Source organism: Schistocerca piceifrons, chromosome 9, assembly GCF_021461385.2.
Source record: "Schistocerca piceifrons isolate TAMUIC-IGC-003096 chromosome 9, iqSchPice1.1, whole genome shotgun sequence".
NCBI lineage: Eukaryota > Metazoa > Arthropoda > Insecta > Orthoptera > Acrididae > Schistocerca > Schistocerca piceifrons.
In genome coordinates this window covers 24,338,757-24,354,133 of record NC_060146.1, presented here as the reverse complement: position 1 = coordinate 24,354,133, position 15,377 = coordinate 24,338,757, and the positions used below count along the sequence as shown (strand labels likewise).

Below are 15,377 nucleotides of genomic sequence, written 5' to 3'. Positions count from 1 at the left end.
AGTGCCTCATTTCCTAATCTAATTCCCTCAGCATCACCCGACTTAATTCGACTACATTCCATTATCCTCGTTTTGCTTTTGTTGATGTTCATCTTATATCCTCCTTTCAAGACACTGTCCATTCCATTCAACTGCTCTTCCAAGTCCTTTGCTGTCTCTGACAGAATTACAATGTCATCGGCGAACCTCAAAGTTTTTATTTCTTCTCCATGAATTTTAATACCTACTCCGAATTTTTCTTTTGTTTCCTTTACGGCTTGCTCAATATACAGATTGAATAACATCGGGGAGAGGCTACAGCCCTGTCTTACTCCCTTCCCAACCACTGCTTCCCTTTCATGTCCCTCGACTCTTATAATTGCCATCTGGTTTCTGTACAAATTGTAAATAGCCTTTCGCTCCCTGTATTTAACCCCTGCCACCTTCAGAATTTGAAAGAGAGTATTCCAGTCAACATTGTCAAAAGCTTTCTCTATGTCTACAAATGCTAGAAACGTAGGTTTGCCTTTCCTTAATCTTTCTTCTAAGATAAGTCGTAAGGTCAGTATTGCCTCACGTGTTCCAGTGTTTCTACGGAATCCAAACTGATCTTCCCCGAGGTTGGCTTCTACTAGTTTTTCCATTCGTCTGTAAAGAATTTGTGTTAGTATTTTGCAGCTGTGACTTATTAAGCTGATAGTTCGGTAATTTTCACATCTGTCAACACCTGCTTTCTTTGGGATTGGAATTATTATATTCTTCTTGAAGTCTGAGGGTATTTCGCCTGTTTCATACATCTTGCTCACCAGATGGTAGAGTTTTGTCAGGACTGGCTCTCCCACGGCCGTCAGGAGTTCCAATGGAATATTGTCTACTCCGGGGGCCTTGTTTCGACTCAGGTCTTTCAGTGCTCTGTCAAACTCTTCACGCAGTATCGTATCTCCCATTTCATCTTCATCTACATCCTCTTCCATTTCCATAATATTGTCCTCAAGTACATCGCCCTTGTATAGACCCTCTATATACTCCTTCCACCTTTCTGCTTTCCCTTCTTTGCTTAGAACTGGGTTTCCATCTTTCCTTAAAATGGAGCACAAATTACCTAGACTATACTCATCCAGGGGATGATTCGATACTAATAAAAAGAACACAAATAAGGTTTAGCGCGTCCAGCCATAAAGGTGCTACATCCTTGTAGTAAAATATTTAACGCATTAAGGGGGGTAGGACGTCAAAATGTTTAAAAACATCTATTTTTCAAAAATGTGCCTATTTTGCAGCGCACATCTACCTGAATAGATCGATGTATAAAACATATATATTTGAAAGATTAGAAAAGAACGTTATTTGGTCTTAAGTGTACCAAAACGCAGCGCCATACCCCTCTCGACATCATTCTTCTGTCATACGTAAGTGAAGAATATCATGAGAGGAATTCTCTACCAACTGCTGTAATGGAAGCCAGGGGCCTTGCAAATGAAAACTTCATGGCGGCGCCCGAAACCGAAATGAAAGTTTTAACTAATTTGTATGGGAAATATTGCCAAAAACCATTTTTGTGGGAAGAAATGGACTTACTATTGGTGTTTATGATGCAGTTTCATGTTTCAATGATGGTGAGCAAAGTGGGAAATATGTTTTAGAGAAAATGGGAATTAAGCCCAGAGTGAATTGCATCAAAGCTTTGTGTCGTGAAGTGAAAGCAGATAAACCACTTTTGGAGGTGATAAAATCAAGAGGAGTGCATCACAGGAATGTGAAAAGGAAGAAAACTGATTTAGAAAATGAAAGAGAACCAGCTTATGGTGCTGGACAGTTCTAAAAGAATGCCAAATACAAGCAGAAACTTGAACGGCCATTTTCCGCAAAATTCAAATTTCTGTACTTAGGTACATGTAACATCCAAAACAAATATCTTACTACTCTCGAACCTGGTATGCTTATTAAACACAAACTCCTTAAAGCAAAACTCTCTATAATTTTCCAGATCTATTAAAAACTGTGATAAAACTTGAGATAAGAAACTATAAAATTTGAGTTTTTTTCTAAACATGACGTTTGAAATGTAACAGCTCATTCATTTTTTCATAAATTAAATAATTTCTAGAGTGTCATACACCTGTAAGTATGGTTTTCTTGCTGTGCAAAATTCATCGAAAAATCTCTCTTACTTATGAAGAAAAATGTATCTACAGCAACAAGTGCAGCCAATAGAAAGTGAAAAAACGATGGAACTTCACATGCAAAAAAAATATTTTGTTATGTTTTCGAACTTCCACTGCTATGAGGGTGAATCCTGAATCCTTCCTGGTCATTCTGACAAAGTTTTACGAATTTCTTTGTAAAAGTATAGACAGTGGAAATTAAAATGTCCTGTGGTGCCTCTCCTGCTCCAGGTAGGCCAGTTTGAAGTCCTAACCCCCCTTAACTCATCTATAAAGAAATCATATGTTTCAAACTCTTTTGTACATGGGTGTCTGATACTTTTAAATCGAGGATACTCGTGTTATCTAACAGAATACTAAATAAATAGTTGACATCAGATCGAAACTGATCATTTTGGATTACTAAGAAATGTGGGCGCACGCGAGCCACTACTGACAGTGCAGAAGATAGGACAACTAAAGGGAGCATTTGTGGACTTAGAGTAAGCTTTTGACGATGTTGATTGAAACACTCCCTTTAAAATTCTGAAGGTAGCAGGGGTAAAATACAGGGAGCGAAAGGCTATTTACAACTTGTACATAAATCAGATGGCACTTATATGAGTCGAGGGGCTTAAAAACCGAGCAATGATTGAGAAGGGAGTGAGACATGGTTGTAGCCTGTCCTCGATGTTATTCAATCCGTACATTGAACAAGCGGTAGAGGAAACCAAAGAAAAATTTGGAGTAGGAATTAAAGCTCAGGGAGAACAAATAACAACTTTGAGGTTTGCGATGATATTGGAATTCTGTCAGAGACAGCAAAGAAGTCGCAAGAGCAGTTGAACGGCATGTACAGCGTTCTGAAAGGTGGATATAAGATGAACACATCAACAAAAGCATAACGAGCATAATAGAAATGGTTCAAATGGCTCTGAACACTATGGGGCTCAACTTCTGAGGTCATTAGTCCCCTAGAACTTAGAACTAGTTAAACCTAACTAACCTAAGGACATCACACACATCCATGCCCGAGGCAGGATTCAAACCTGCGACCGTAGCTGACTTGCGGTTGCAGACTGCAGCGCCTAGAACCGCACGGCCACTTCGGCCGGCGAGCATAATAGAATTCAGTCGAATTAAATCAGGTGATGCTGAGGGAATTAGATTCGGAAACGAAACACTTAAGAGTAGTAGACGACTTTTGCTATTTGGGCAGAAAAATAACGATGGCCGAAGTTGAGCGAATACAGAATGTACATTGTCAGTGACAAGAAAAGCGTTTCTGAAGAAAATAAATTTGTCCTGACAGTGTTAGTATGGAGTGTAGCCATGTATGGAAGTGAAACCTCGCCGATAAACAGTTGAGGCAAGAAGAGAATAGAAGCTTTTCAAATGTGGTGCTACAGAAGAATGCTGAAGATTGCGTGGGTAGATCACGTAACACATGGGGAGGTACTGAATAGAACTGGGGAGAAGAGAAATTTATGGCAGAACTTGACCAGGAGAAGGGATTGGTTAGTAGGACACGTTCTGAGACATCAAGGGACCACCAATTCAGTACTGGAGGGAAGAGTGGTTGGGGATGGGGGGGGGGGGGGGGATAAACGTATGTGAGACCAAGTAATGAATACAGTAAGTAGATTCAGAAGGACGTATGTTGCAGTAGTTACTCGTAGATAGAGTAGCATGACAAGCTGCATTAAACCAGTCTGTGGACTGAAGACCATCACGACAATAACAACAACATTGTTCCACCTGAAGATGAAAGTGTGAACTCCCGAAACGCGTCGTGGAATGAAACACAGAATTATTAGAGCAGACAACTGTTTCGTTTGAAATTTCAAATAATCCGAGTATCATGTATGTGACACTCTCTCCTCTATTTCGCGATAATACAAAATGATTGCTATTCTCTGAACTTTTTCGATGTCCTCAGTCAATCTCATCTGGTAAGGATCCCACACAGCACAAAAATACTGTAGCAGAAGATGAACAAAGGTTGTATAGACAGTCTCTTTATTAGAACTGTTACCTCTTCGAAGCGTTATGCCAATAAAACGTAGTCCTTGGTTTGTCTTCTGCACAGAATTACCTATATGATCATTCAAATTTAACTTGTTCGTCATTATTCCTAGATATTTAGTCGAATTTACTTCCTTTGAATTTGTTTGATTTATCTTGTAACCGAAATTTAAAGGATTTCTTTGTTACTTTTTCCTTATTTCGCACCATGAAGATACCGCGTCTAAGCCATTTTGCAACTGGGTTTGACCTTCTGATGGCTCTAGTGGACGGTAAATGACAGCGTGATATGTGAACAAACTGAGAGGGTTGCGCAGATTGTCTCCCAAATCGTTCAAGCGGGTTAGGAACAGAAAAGAGCTATAAGGCTTCCTAGCGGAACGCCGGATATCACTTCTGTTCTACTTGATGATTTTTCGTGGATTACTACTTACTGTGGCCTTTCTGAGATTAAATCTCGAATCCAGTCGCTCAACTGTAGGGATACTCTAAAGCCACGCAACTTCATTAAAAGTTGCTTATGATGTATTATGTCAAAAGCCTTCTGCAGATCTACAAATATGGAGTTAATCTGAGATCTCCTGACGATAATACTCACTGCTTAGTGCGCATAAAGAGCTAGCTGTGTTTTGCAAGAACAATAATTACTGAATCGGTGCTGCCCGTTACATTTGAGGTCATCAATAATATCCGAACAGAGTATATTTTCCAAAATCCCACTGCAAATCTACGTTAGTGATATGAGTCTGTGTTTCAGCAATTATTCCTATTTTGTTTCTGGAGTGACCTGTGCAACTTACCAGTCTTTTGATCCGGATCTTTCGTCGAGCGAACAGTTGTATGTGATTGCTATGTATGTGGCTATTGTATCAGCATACCCTAAAAGGAACCGGAAGACTTGTCTTTATTGAGTGCTTTAAGCTGTTTCGGTACACTGAGGATAACCACTTCTAAGTTACTCATGTTGGCAGTTGCTCTCGGTTCGAATTCTACAATATTTACTTCGTTATTTTGGTAAAGAAATATCTGAAAACTGTTTAATAACTAGGATTTAGTGGTGCTGTTATCGGTAATATTAATGTTGGCATCACTCAGTGAAGGTATCGATTGTGTCTTGCTGCTCCTCTACTTTACATACGACCAGAATCTCTTTGGATTTTCTCTCACATTTCGAGAAACACTTTCGTTGTGGAGGCGATTAAAAGCATCTCGCATTGATATCCGCTCTTTGTTTCGGGCTTCAGTAAAACATTGGCAATCTTGGAGCTTTTGTGTTCTTTTCAATTTGGCATCGCTTTTTCGTTGCTTCTGTAGCACTATTCTGAGCTGTTTTGTGTACCATGGGCTATCAGTACCGACTTTTATTAATTTATTCAGCATAATTCTCTCAATTGCCTCAGATACTCTTTCTCTGAATTGAAACCACGTCGGGTCTACACTTATAAAGTTGGAAAAGAGTGGAGACAGTCTCTCAGGAAGGTGTCATATTCATTAACCCAGAGTATATTTATGGGGCTAAAGGTTTTTAAATGAAACAAATTCTGTTAACATTCTACATCTTTATTCTCCATGTCTACGTCATCCTGGCGACGAACAAATTTCTCCCACCGAGAGACCTGTTTGTTGACACCGTCACTGTAGAGTGTTTGACTTTGTTGACGGAGCCATAACCTCATCTCTGCTTGCAAGGTTTCGTCACTATCAAACAGAAGTCCTTAAAGGTGTTTTAAGTTTTGGGAACAGAGGAAAATCGGATAGGACCAAGCAGGTACTACACACATCAAAAAAAGTTTTGCATCACCCCAGTTCCCAGAACTCCTGAAGACAGACGTTGACTGTGGATATTGTATCACACACACAGCACTTTGGACTGTTGAGAGATGTCACTAAACCCACCCAAAGATGTAAACAACGACAGATGATCAGCGCCTAACAGACGGAGGCGGTCCGACAGCCGATCAGTTGCAGTCATTCCACCAGGAAGGAGGTACACGACTCGTGTTGTCTGTAGTTCAACCATGCATAGACGGTCAATACAGCGGTTCGATCGTGTCCGCATGGTTACTTTGTGCCAGGAAGGGCTCTCAACAAGGGAAGTGTCGAGGCGTTTATGGACGACGTGACCTGCCAACCACCAACGCCGAATCGCCATTGAGGGGTGGGACAATTTGAACCAACAGTGCCTTGATCAACTTGTGGATAGTATGCCACGACGAATACAGGCATGCATCAGTGCAAGAGGACGTGCTACTGGGTATTAGAGGTACCGGTGTGTCCAACAGTCTGGACCACCACCTCTGAAGGTATCGCTGTATGGTGGTACAACATGCAATGTGTGGTTTTCATGAGCAATGAAAAGGGCGGAAATGATGTTTATGTGGATCTCTGTTCCAGTTTTGTGTACAGGTTCCGGAACTCTCGGAACCGAAATGACGCAAAACTTTTTTTGAACTGTGTGTATGGAGGATGATCGATCACAGGAATCCAAGGCATCGGATAGTCGCAGACGTTGCGGCGCTGGTGCGTGGTCTGGCACTCTCTTCCCGAAGGAGAGGATGCACCATGTGGGGACGAACTCTGAACTCGATTACAGCACAAAGCGTCTCACGCACTGACGTAGTTACGTTACACGTCGCCATGTTGTACGTTACAATTCGGATCCTTCTAGAGGCAGAGGGGCGGAAATACGTAGACATGAGGAGTAAAGATGTATAATGTTAATAACGTTTGTTTTGTGTAAAAAGCTTTAAGAATTTTCACATAAAAAAATTCGGAGGCATTACTTTTTAGCACGCCGTCGTAAGATGATCTGAAAGAAGCAGCCAACTGGAATGAGGGTAGGAAAAGAGCTCAGTCTGAGATAACGAAAATAATATTGCCACAAACAAAGGTAAAAAAAAATTAAATCCCTTTTGTTGCAACCTCGCGCGGTGCAGTAACGTCCAAACGTAACTAATAACAATTTTAATTGATATTATTCATATCAATATTATGATAGCCCAGATGACTGGTTTCAGTTGATAGTAATTTGGTTCAGGTCACTATAAAATCTACATTAGCGCAGTAACGTGTCTCAAGTATCGTAAGCAATGTAAACAGACATGATATGTTAACTGGATTACGATAATGTTGTTGTGATCCCCAGTCCGAAGACAGGTGTGACGCAGCTCTGCATACAACTCCATCCTGTGCAAGCCTCTTCATCTCCGAATAAGCCTACAACCTTCTGAATCTGCTTACTGTATTCGTCTCTTGGTCTTACGATTTTTGCCGCCCACATTTCTCTTCACCATTAAACTGGTGATCCGCTGACGTCTCAAAACATGTCCTATCAACCGATCCCTTCTTTCTGTCAAGTTGTGCCACGAATTTCTTGTCGCCCCAATTCTGTTCAGTACCTCATTACCTATTCGATCTCCCCATTTATCCTTCACCATTCTGCAATACAACCACATTTCAGAAGCTTCAGTTCCTTTCCTGCCGGAACTGTTTTAGTCCATGTTTCACTTCTGTAGAAGGCTACACTTCATGTAGAGACCTTCAGAAAATGTTTTATAACACACAAATTTATATTCCATGTTAACAAATTTCTCTTTTTTCAGAAATACTATTGTCGCTATTCTCAGTCGGTATTTTATACTCTCTCTACATCGGTTATCTACAGTTATTTTGTTGCAAAACTCATCGATTACATTTAGTGTCTCATTTCCTAATCTAATTCACCTGACATAATTTCACTACTTTTCATTATACTTGTTTTACGTCTGTTGAGTGTCATCTTTAACCGCTTTTCAAAACAATACGTATTCCGTTCGGCTGCCCTCCCGAGTCCCTTTCTGTCTCTGACAGAATTACAGTGTCATCAAATCTCGAAGTTATTACTTTTCCGCTCGGTAAATTGCTCCTTGGTTCCCTTCACAGCTGGATAACTTTATAGGTTGAATAACATCACGGATAGGCAACAACCCTCGCTCAGTCCCTTCCCTTTCACGTTCTTCGACTCTTATTCCTGCTGTTTCGTTTCTGTACAAATTCCAAATAACCTTTCGCTCCTGTATTTTATCCTTGCCAGCTTCAGAATTTCTTAGAGTGTATTCCAACCAACATTACCAGATAAGGATATTACAGTGTTCTGGAGACTACTGTTATCAACTGACACCGATTATCAGGATTACTATCACTCTCAGAATCAAGACAAATAATGAAAACTATTGTGTAACATTCTACCATACGCGCTATTCTTGGACTACTTCGCGCCTTCCAAATGGAAATGTACAACAAGTAAAACATTTGAAGGTGTGTAAGTAATACTTACCAGTACATCCGTTTGTGACGACGAAGTTTTCTTCAAACTGGACGTTTCATTTTTCTCAGACTTCTGGGGTTTTCTGAAATAAAAAATGGAAACCATCTATCAGTTGCGGAAGAAAGACGACACAGACTTTGGAAAAGAAGTGTATAAACGGGACTTTGTGGGCCTTGTATTACAGAAGCGGTGTGCATGTTTACGTGGAAACTATCAGCCAGACATTGCAGACGAGTCATAGCTAGGCCAGAAGGCGCACAGAGTGGTGCATTCATGAAAATGGCTACTCGTTTGGACACCCCGCTTAAATTAACATTCCGTCACCATAACATCCATCTGAACGCAAATAAATACGTACTGATGCGTTTCTCAACCTTTCAGTACTAGCGCCCCAATTTTGAATCACTGTTCCTCATCTGCTGTTCATCATACGAGGCGATTTAAATTATGGCTGAAAATTATATGTATACCATTAACCTGTTACGCTGTTGTAACAGGCGGAGAGGTGCGACTTCGATTGTGGCGCATCCGCAGGTGGGGGATAGCGGGGGAGGGGGAGGGGGGTCCTCACTGGCTTGCCGGAGTACTTGAGCGAAATAAAGTAGCTCTCGCGGACCAAACACAAGCCCTCTGACTAACACTGTAGTTGTATCTCGAACAATCTTCGGAAAGCTCCAGCACTCCAACCTTACAAATTTTATGGATTATGAGTGGAAAAGAAAACAAATTACCCCAGGGAGTAAAATCTCTCGACCTCAAGTCACAAGCAGGCATTTCGGATTCTGGGGAGCCTGCACTTTCTGCTCTTTTTTTAATGAAAGAAACTGAAAAACTCAAATCAAAGGATTAAAGAAAAAATATAATATAGGAACACCGAACAGTAAAGGTAATTTCTTCTGGACGATCAGTTAAAGGCCTTACGATAGATGCACTAGCTTTTGCAGGTAATATTGCTCTCCTATCCTCAAATATAGCAGATGCAATTAAACAAACAGAAACCTTAGCAAAGCATGCAGCTAAATTTGATTTACAGATACCACAAGAAAAAACTAAATTCGTGTCTAACAAATATTAGGAAATCAAAGAATTGCACACGATTATTGCATGTATCGAAAGGGTCATACACTTTAAATATTTGGGAGAAACAATAATGGACACTGGCATAGAAAAAGAAGCTATCAAACTTCGATTAGCTAAACTCAGGAGGGCACACATTTTTTCACAGAATCTGCACAACAAAAAAAGCCTATCACCAAATGCAAACTTATTACACTACAATACAGTGACGAGAACAGAATTTCAGTATGCAGCACAAACACTCCCCCTCAAGAACAAAGGTCTAACAGATGAGATAGAGAAGAAGGAAAGAGTAACTCTAAGGAAGATCCTTGGTGGACACAAAAAATGGTGAAAAATGGGTAAAGATGAACAGTGAAAAGATCTACCAATTTATTAAACCAGTCACAACGGAAATGAGAAAGAGAAGGCTGATGTTCTCTGATCATCTGGTGAGAATGGATGATGGCAGATTAACGAAGAAAATCTTCAATATAATTCAACAGAGGAAAACACCCAACTCTTGGTTGCAAGGAATAAAGAAAGACCTCGGTGAACTTGGACTTACAGAAATGGAGGCAATGAATAGGGACAGGTACAGAAAGGCAATAACTGAATTCGAGGTTTTTCAGGAGGCTCCAAAACAGAAGACCAACAGGAAACTAACAGCTAAACATCTGGCAAAATTGGCAGCAGGCAGGAGAGCAGCCCGAGAGAAGAGAAAGAAAGAAGTGAACATGAAATAGAATATGTAACGCGGTCCTTAGTTGGGCCAAATATCTCATGAAATAAGCGTCAAACGAAAAACCTACAAAGAACGAAACTTGTCTAGCTTGAAGGGGGAAACCAGATGGCGCTATGGTTGGCCCGCTAGATGGCGCTGCCATAGGTCAAACGGATATCAACTGCGTTTTTTAAAAATAGGAACCACAATTTTTTATTACACATTCGTGTGGTACGTAAAGAAATATGAATGTATTAGTTGCACCACATATTTCGCTTTGTGATGGATGGCGCTGTAATAGTCACAAACATATGGCTCACAATTTTAGACGAAGAGGTGGTAACAGGTAGGTTTTTTAAATTAAAATACAGAACGTAGGTACGTTTGAACATTTTATTTCGGTTGTTCCAATGTGATACATGTACCTTTGTGAACTTATCATTTCTGAGAACGCATGCTGTTACAGCGTGATTACCGGTAAATACGACATTAATGCAATAAATACTCAAAATGATATCCGTCAACCTCAATGCATTTGGCAATACGTGTAACAACATTCCTCTCAACAGCGAGTAGTTCGACTTCCGTAATTTTCGCACATGCATGGACAATGCGCTGACGCATGTTGTCAGGCGTTGTCGGTGGATCACGATAGCAAATATCCTTCAACTTTCCCTACAGAAAGAAATCCGTGGACTTCAGATCCGGTGAACGTGCGGGCCATGGTATGGTGCTTCGACGACCAATCCACCTGTCATGAAATATGCTATTCAATACCGCTTCAACCGCACGCGAGCTATGTGCCGGACATGCATCGTGTTGGAAGCACATCGCCATTCTGTCATGCAGTGAAACATATTGTGGTAACATCGGTAGAACATTACGTAGGAAATAATCATACATTGCACCATTTAGATTGCCATCGATAAAATGGGTGCCAATTATCCTTCCTCCCATAATGCTGCACCATACATTAACCCGCCAAGTTCGCTGATGTTCCACTTGTGGCAGCCATCGTGGATTTTCCGTTGCCCAATAGTGCATATTATGCCGGTTTACGTTACCGCTGTTGGTGAATGACACTTCGTCGCTAAATAGAACGCGTGCAAAAAATCTGTCATCGTCCTGTAATTTCTCTTGTGCCCAGTGGCAGAACTGTACACGACGTTCAAAGTCGTCACCATGCAATTCCTGGTGCATAGAAATATGGTACGGGTGCAACTGATGTTGATGTAGCATTCTCAGGAGCGACGTTTTTGAGATTCCCGATTCTCGCGCAATTTGTCTGCTACTGATGTGCGGATTAGCCGCGACAGCAGCTGAAACACCAACTTGGGCATCATCATTTGTTGTAAGTCGTGGTTGACGTTTCACATGTGGCTGAACACTTCCTGTTTCCTTAAATAACGTAACTATCCGGCGAACGGTCCAGACTCTTGGATGATGTCGTCCAGGATACCGAGCAGCATATATAGCACACGCCCGTTGGGCATTTTGATCACAATAGCCATACATCAACACGATATCGACCTTTTCCGCAATTGGTAAACGGTCCATTTTAACACGGATAATGTATCACGAAGCAAATACCGTCCGCACTGGCGGAATGTTACGTGATACCACGTACTTATACGTTTGTGACTATTACAGCGCCATCTATAACAAAGCGAAAAAAGTGGCCAAACTAAAACATTCATATTTCCTTACGTACTACACGAATATGTAATAAAAATAGTGGTTCCTATTTACAAGAACGCAGTTGATATCCGTTTGACCTATGGCAGCTCCATATAGCGGGCCAACCATAGCGCCATCTGGTTCCCCCCTTCAAGCTAGACAAGTTTGTTTGTGTGTGTGTGTGTGTGTGTGTGTGTGTGTGTGTGTGTACATATAAAGCTACGAAGTTACAAAACTTACAAATTACCAAGAATTAATAAATTTATTGTTATTTCGTAACATCGATTTGCTACACTGAAGAAACCAGAATCGGTGTCCTCTATTGCTCTCTGTGTTGCAAGTAACGCACGAAACATTAAAGGATTTACCTCAGGCCTGTGTGGGGCGCAGAGGGGAAAGTAGCACGGCTGATGCTGTGTGTGGGGGCATGAGAGGGAAATATTTCCTGCTTGCCATCCAGTGATGACAACTCACGAGCGTGCGCGCCTCGTACCAATCAGCTGCAATATTAGCTGCAATATTGGACGTATCCTTATGTGGCGAGAGGTGAGAACATGTAATACACCACGGTGCACTGTCGAATACAATCACTTTGGTGGTCCAGATGTCATGGTGTGCGGGGGAGTAAAGTTGCACGGGCATTCTGACCCTCAAATCTTTGATCACGGTACACTCACCTATCAGTGTAGTTGGGACTCTGTATTCCTTTCCCATGCGCGTCTTTTCAGGGTGTGCATTCGGCCCTGACTTCATTTTTATGGACGGTAATGCGCGACGACATCTAACTGTACAAGTGGACGAGCTCTTAGAACGAGAGGATAAAACGGGGAATTGACTAGTTGCCCATTCCCTGGACTCAAACCCCACTGACCGCATGTGGGATGCGTTACAGAGATGCATTGCAGGACGTCCACATGCACCAACGGTGTTCCAACAGTTGTCAATCGTGCTGCTGAAGGAATGGGATGCCCTAAAAAAGGACTCCTTACCAACTTTGTGGCCAACACTGGAGACCTTTCCTAAGCATGCACTACCGTCCGTAGGGATTATGTGCCATTTTAAGAACCATGTCCCTCATTTTGTAAAGTCCACATCTAAATCTATATACACACATCAAAAAAAGTTTTGCATCGCCTCGGTTCCGAGAGTTCCGCAATCTGTACACAAAACTGGAACAGAGATCCACATAAACATCATTTCCGCCCTTTTCATTGCTCATGAAAACCACGCATTGCATGTTGTACCACCATACAGCGAGACCTTCAGAGGTGGTGGTCCAGATTGCTGTACACACCTGTACCTCTAATACCCAGTAGCACGTCCTCTTTCATTGATGGATGCCTGTATTCATCGTGGCATACTATACACAAATTCATCAAGGTACTGTTCGTCCAGAATGTCCCGCTCCTCAATGGCGATTCGGCGTAGACCCCTCAGACTGCTTGGTGGGTCACTTCGTCCATAAACAGCCCTTTTCAATCTATCCCAGGCATTTCCGATAAGGGTACATGTCTGGAGAACATGCTGGTCGCTTTAGTCGAGCAATGTCGTCATCCTGAAGGAAGCCGTTCACAAGATGTGCACGATGGGGCCGCGAATTGTCGCCCATGAAGACGAATGCCTCGCCAATGTGCTGCCGATATGGTTGCACTAGCGGTCGGAAGATGGCACTCACGTATCGCACAGGCGTTACGGCGCCTTCCATGACCCCCAGAGGCGTACGTCTGCCCCACATAATACCACTCTAAAACTTCAGGGAAGCTTCACATTGGGCCGGCCGGGGTGGCCGAGCGGTTCTAGGCGCTACAGGCTGGAACCGCGCGACCGCCACGTCGCAGGTTCGTATCCTGCCTCGGGCATGGATGTGTGTGATGTCCTTAGGTTAGTTAGGTTTAAGTAGTTGTAAGTTCTGGGGGACTGATGACTTCAGAAGTTAAGTCCCATAGTGCTCAGAGCCATTTTTAGCCTTCACATTGCTGCACTCGCTGGACAGTCTGTGAAAGGCGTTCAGCCTGACCAGATTGCCTCCAAACACGTCTCCGACGATTGTCTGGTTGAAGGCATATGCGACACTCATCGGTGAAGAGAACGTGATGCCAATCCTGAGTGGTCCATTCGGCATGTTGTTGGACACATGTATACCGCGCTGCGTGGTGTCGTGGGTACAAGGATGGACCTCGCCATGGACGTCGGGAGTTAAGCTGCGCATCGTGCAGCCTATTGCGCACAGTTTGAGTCGTAACAGGACGTCCTGTGGTTGCACGAAAAGCATTATTCAACATGGTGGCGTTGCTGCCAGGGTTCCTCCGAGCCATAATCAGTAACTAGCGGTCATCCACTGCAGTAGTAGCCCTTGGGCGGCCTGAGCGAGGCATGTCATCGACAGTTCCTGTCTCTCTGTAACACCTCCACGTCCGGACAACATCGCTTTGGTTCACTCCGATACGCCTGGACACTTCCCTTGTTGAGAGCCCTTCCTGGCACAAAATAACAAAGCGGACGCGATCGAACCGCAGTATTGACTGTTTAGGCATGGTTGAACTACAGACAACACGAACCATGTACTTCCTTCCTGGTGGAATGACGAACTGATCGGCTGACAGATCCCCTGTGTCTAGTAGGTGCTGCTCATGCATTGTTGTTTACATCTTTGGATGGCTTTGGCTCAAATGGCTCTGAGCACTATGGAACTTAACATCTAAGGTCATCAGTCCCCTAGAACTTAGAACTACTTAAACCTAACTAACCTAAGGACATCACACACATCCATGCCCGAGGCAGGATTCGAACCTGCGACTGTAGCGGTCGCGCGGTTCCAGACTGAAGCGCCTAGAACCGCTCGGCCACACCGGCCGGCTTGTGTGGGTTTAGTGACGTCTCCGAACAGTGACAGGGACTGTGATACAATATCCACAGTCAACGTCTAACTTCAGAAGTTCTGAGAACCGTGGTGATGCAAAACTTTTTCTTTATGCGTGTAGATAGTCCGCAAGCCACTGTACGGAGGGTACACTGTACCGCTACTTGTCACGTCGTTTCCTTTCCTGTTCCAGTCACAAACAGAGCGAGGGAAAGAAAGATTGTGTGTGCCTCGTGCCCTAATTTCTCGTCTATTAGCTTTGTGGTCCTTACGCGCGATGAATATGGGCAGCAGTAGAATCGTTCGGCAGTCTACTTCAAATGCTGGTTTCTCTAAGTTTTCTCAATAGTGTGTTGAAAAGAACATCGCCTTGCAAGTTAGCCTATGGTGGCGGCAGTTCTCCATCTGCCAAAAGACTAAAAAGTAGTAACCACCGCACCCGATAGGTGCCACGTCTATGAATAGCGCAAGTAAGTTTGACTAGTGGCCCCATTATGGATCAGCCCTGAGTTGGCTAATTTGACATAAAATTAATTTAATTCCTTTTAACCCACAACAAAATAAATGACGTCGTACGGAGTGAGAATGGGTGTCATTGAAAAATTG

At 42.7% G+C, this 15,377-nt stretch overlaps 1 protein-coding gene across 1 annotated transcript in view; it reads right to left on the bottom strand.

Annotated features, from left to right (window-relative positions):
• Window positions 1-15,377, bottom strand: part of LOC124717221 (YLP motif-containing protein 1-like) — a 288,410-nt gene that overhangs the window by 155,992 nt on the left and 117,041 nt on the right. The window contains exon 5 of the mRNA XM_047244009.1: window positions 8,464-8,536. Coding sequence (XP_047099965.1) covers window positions 8,464-8,536 — 73 coding nt within the window. The remainder of the gene's footprint in view (window positions 1-8,463; window positions 8,537-15,377) is intronic.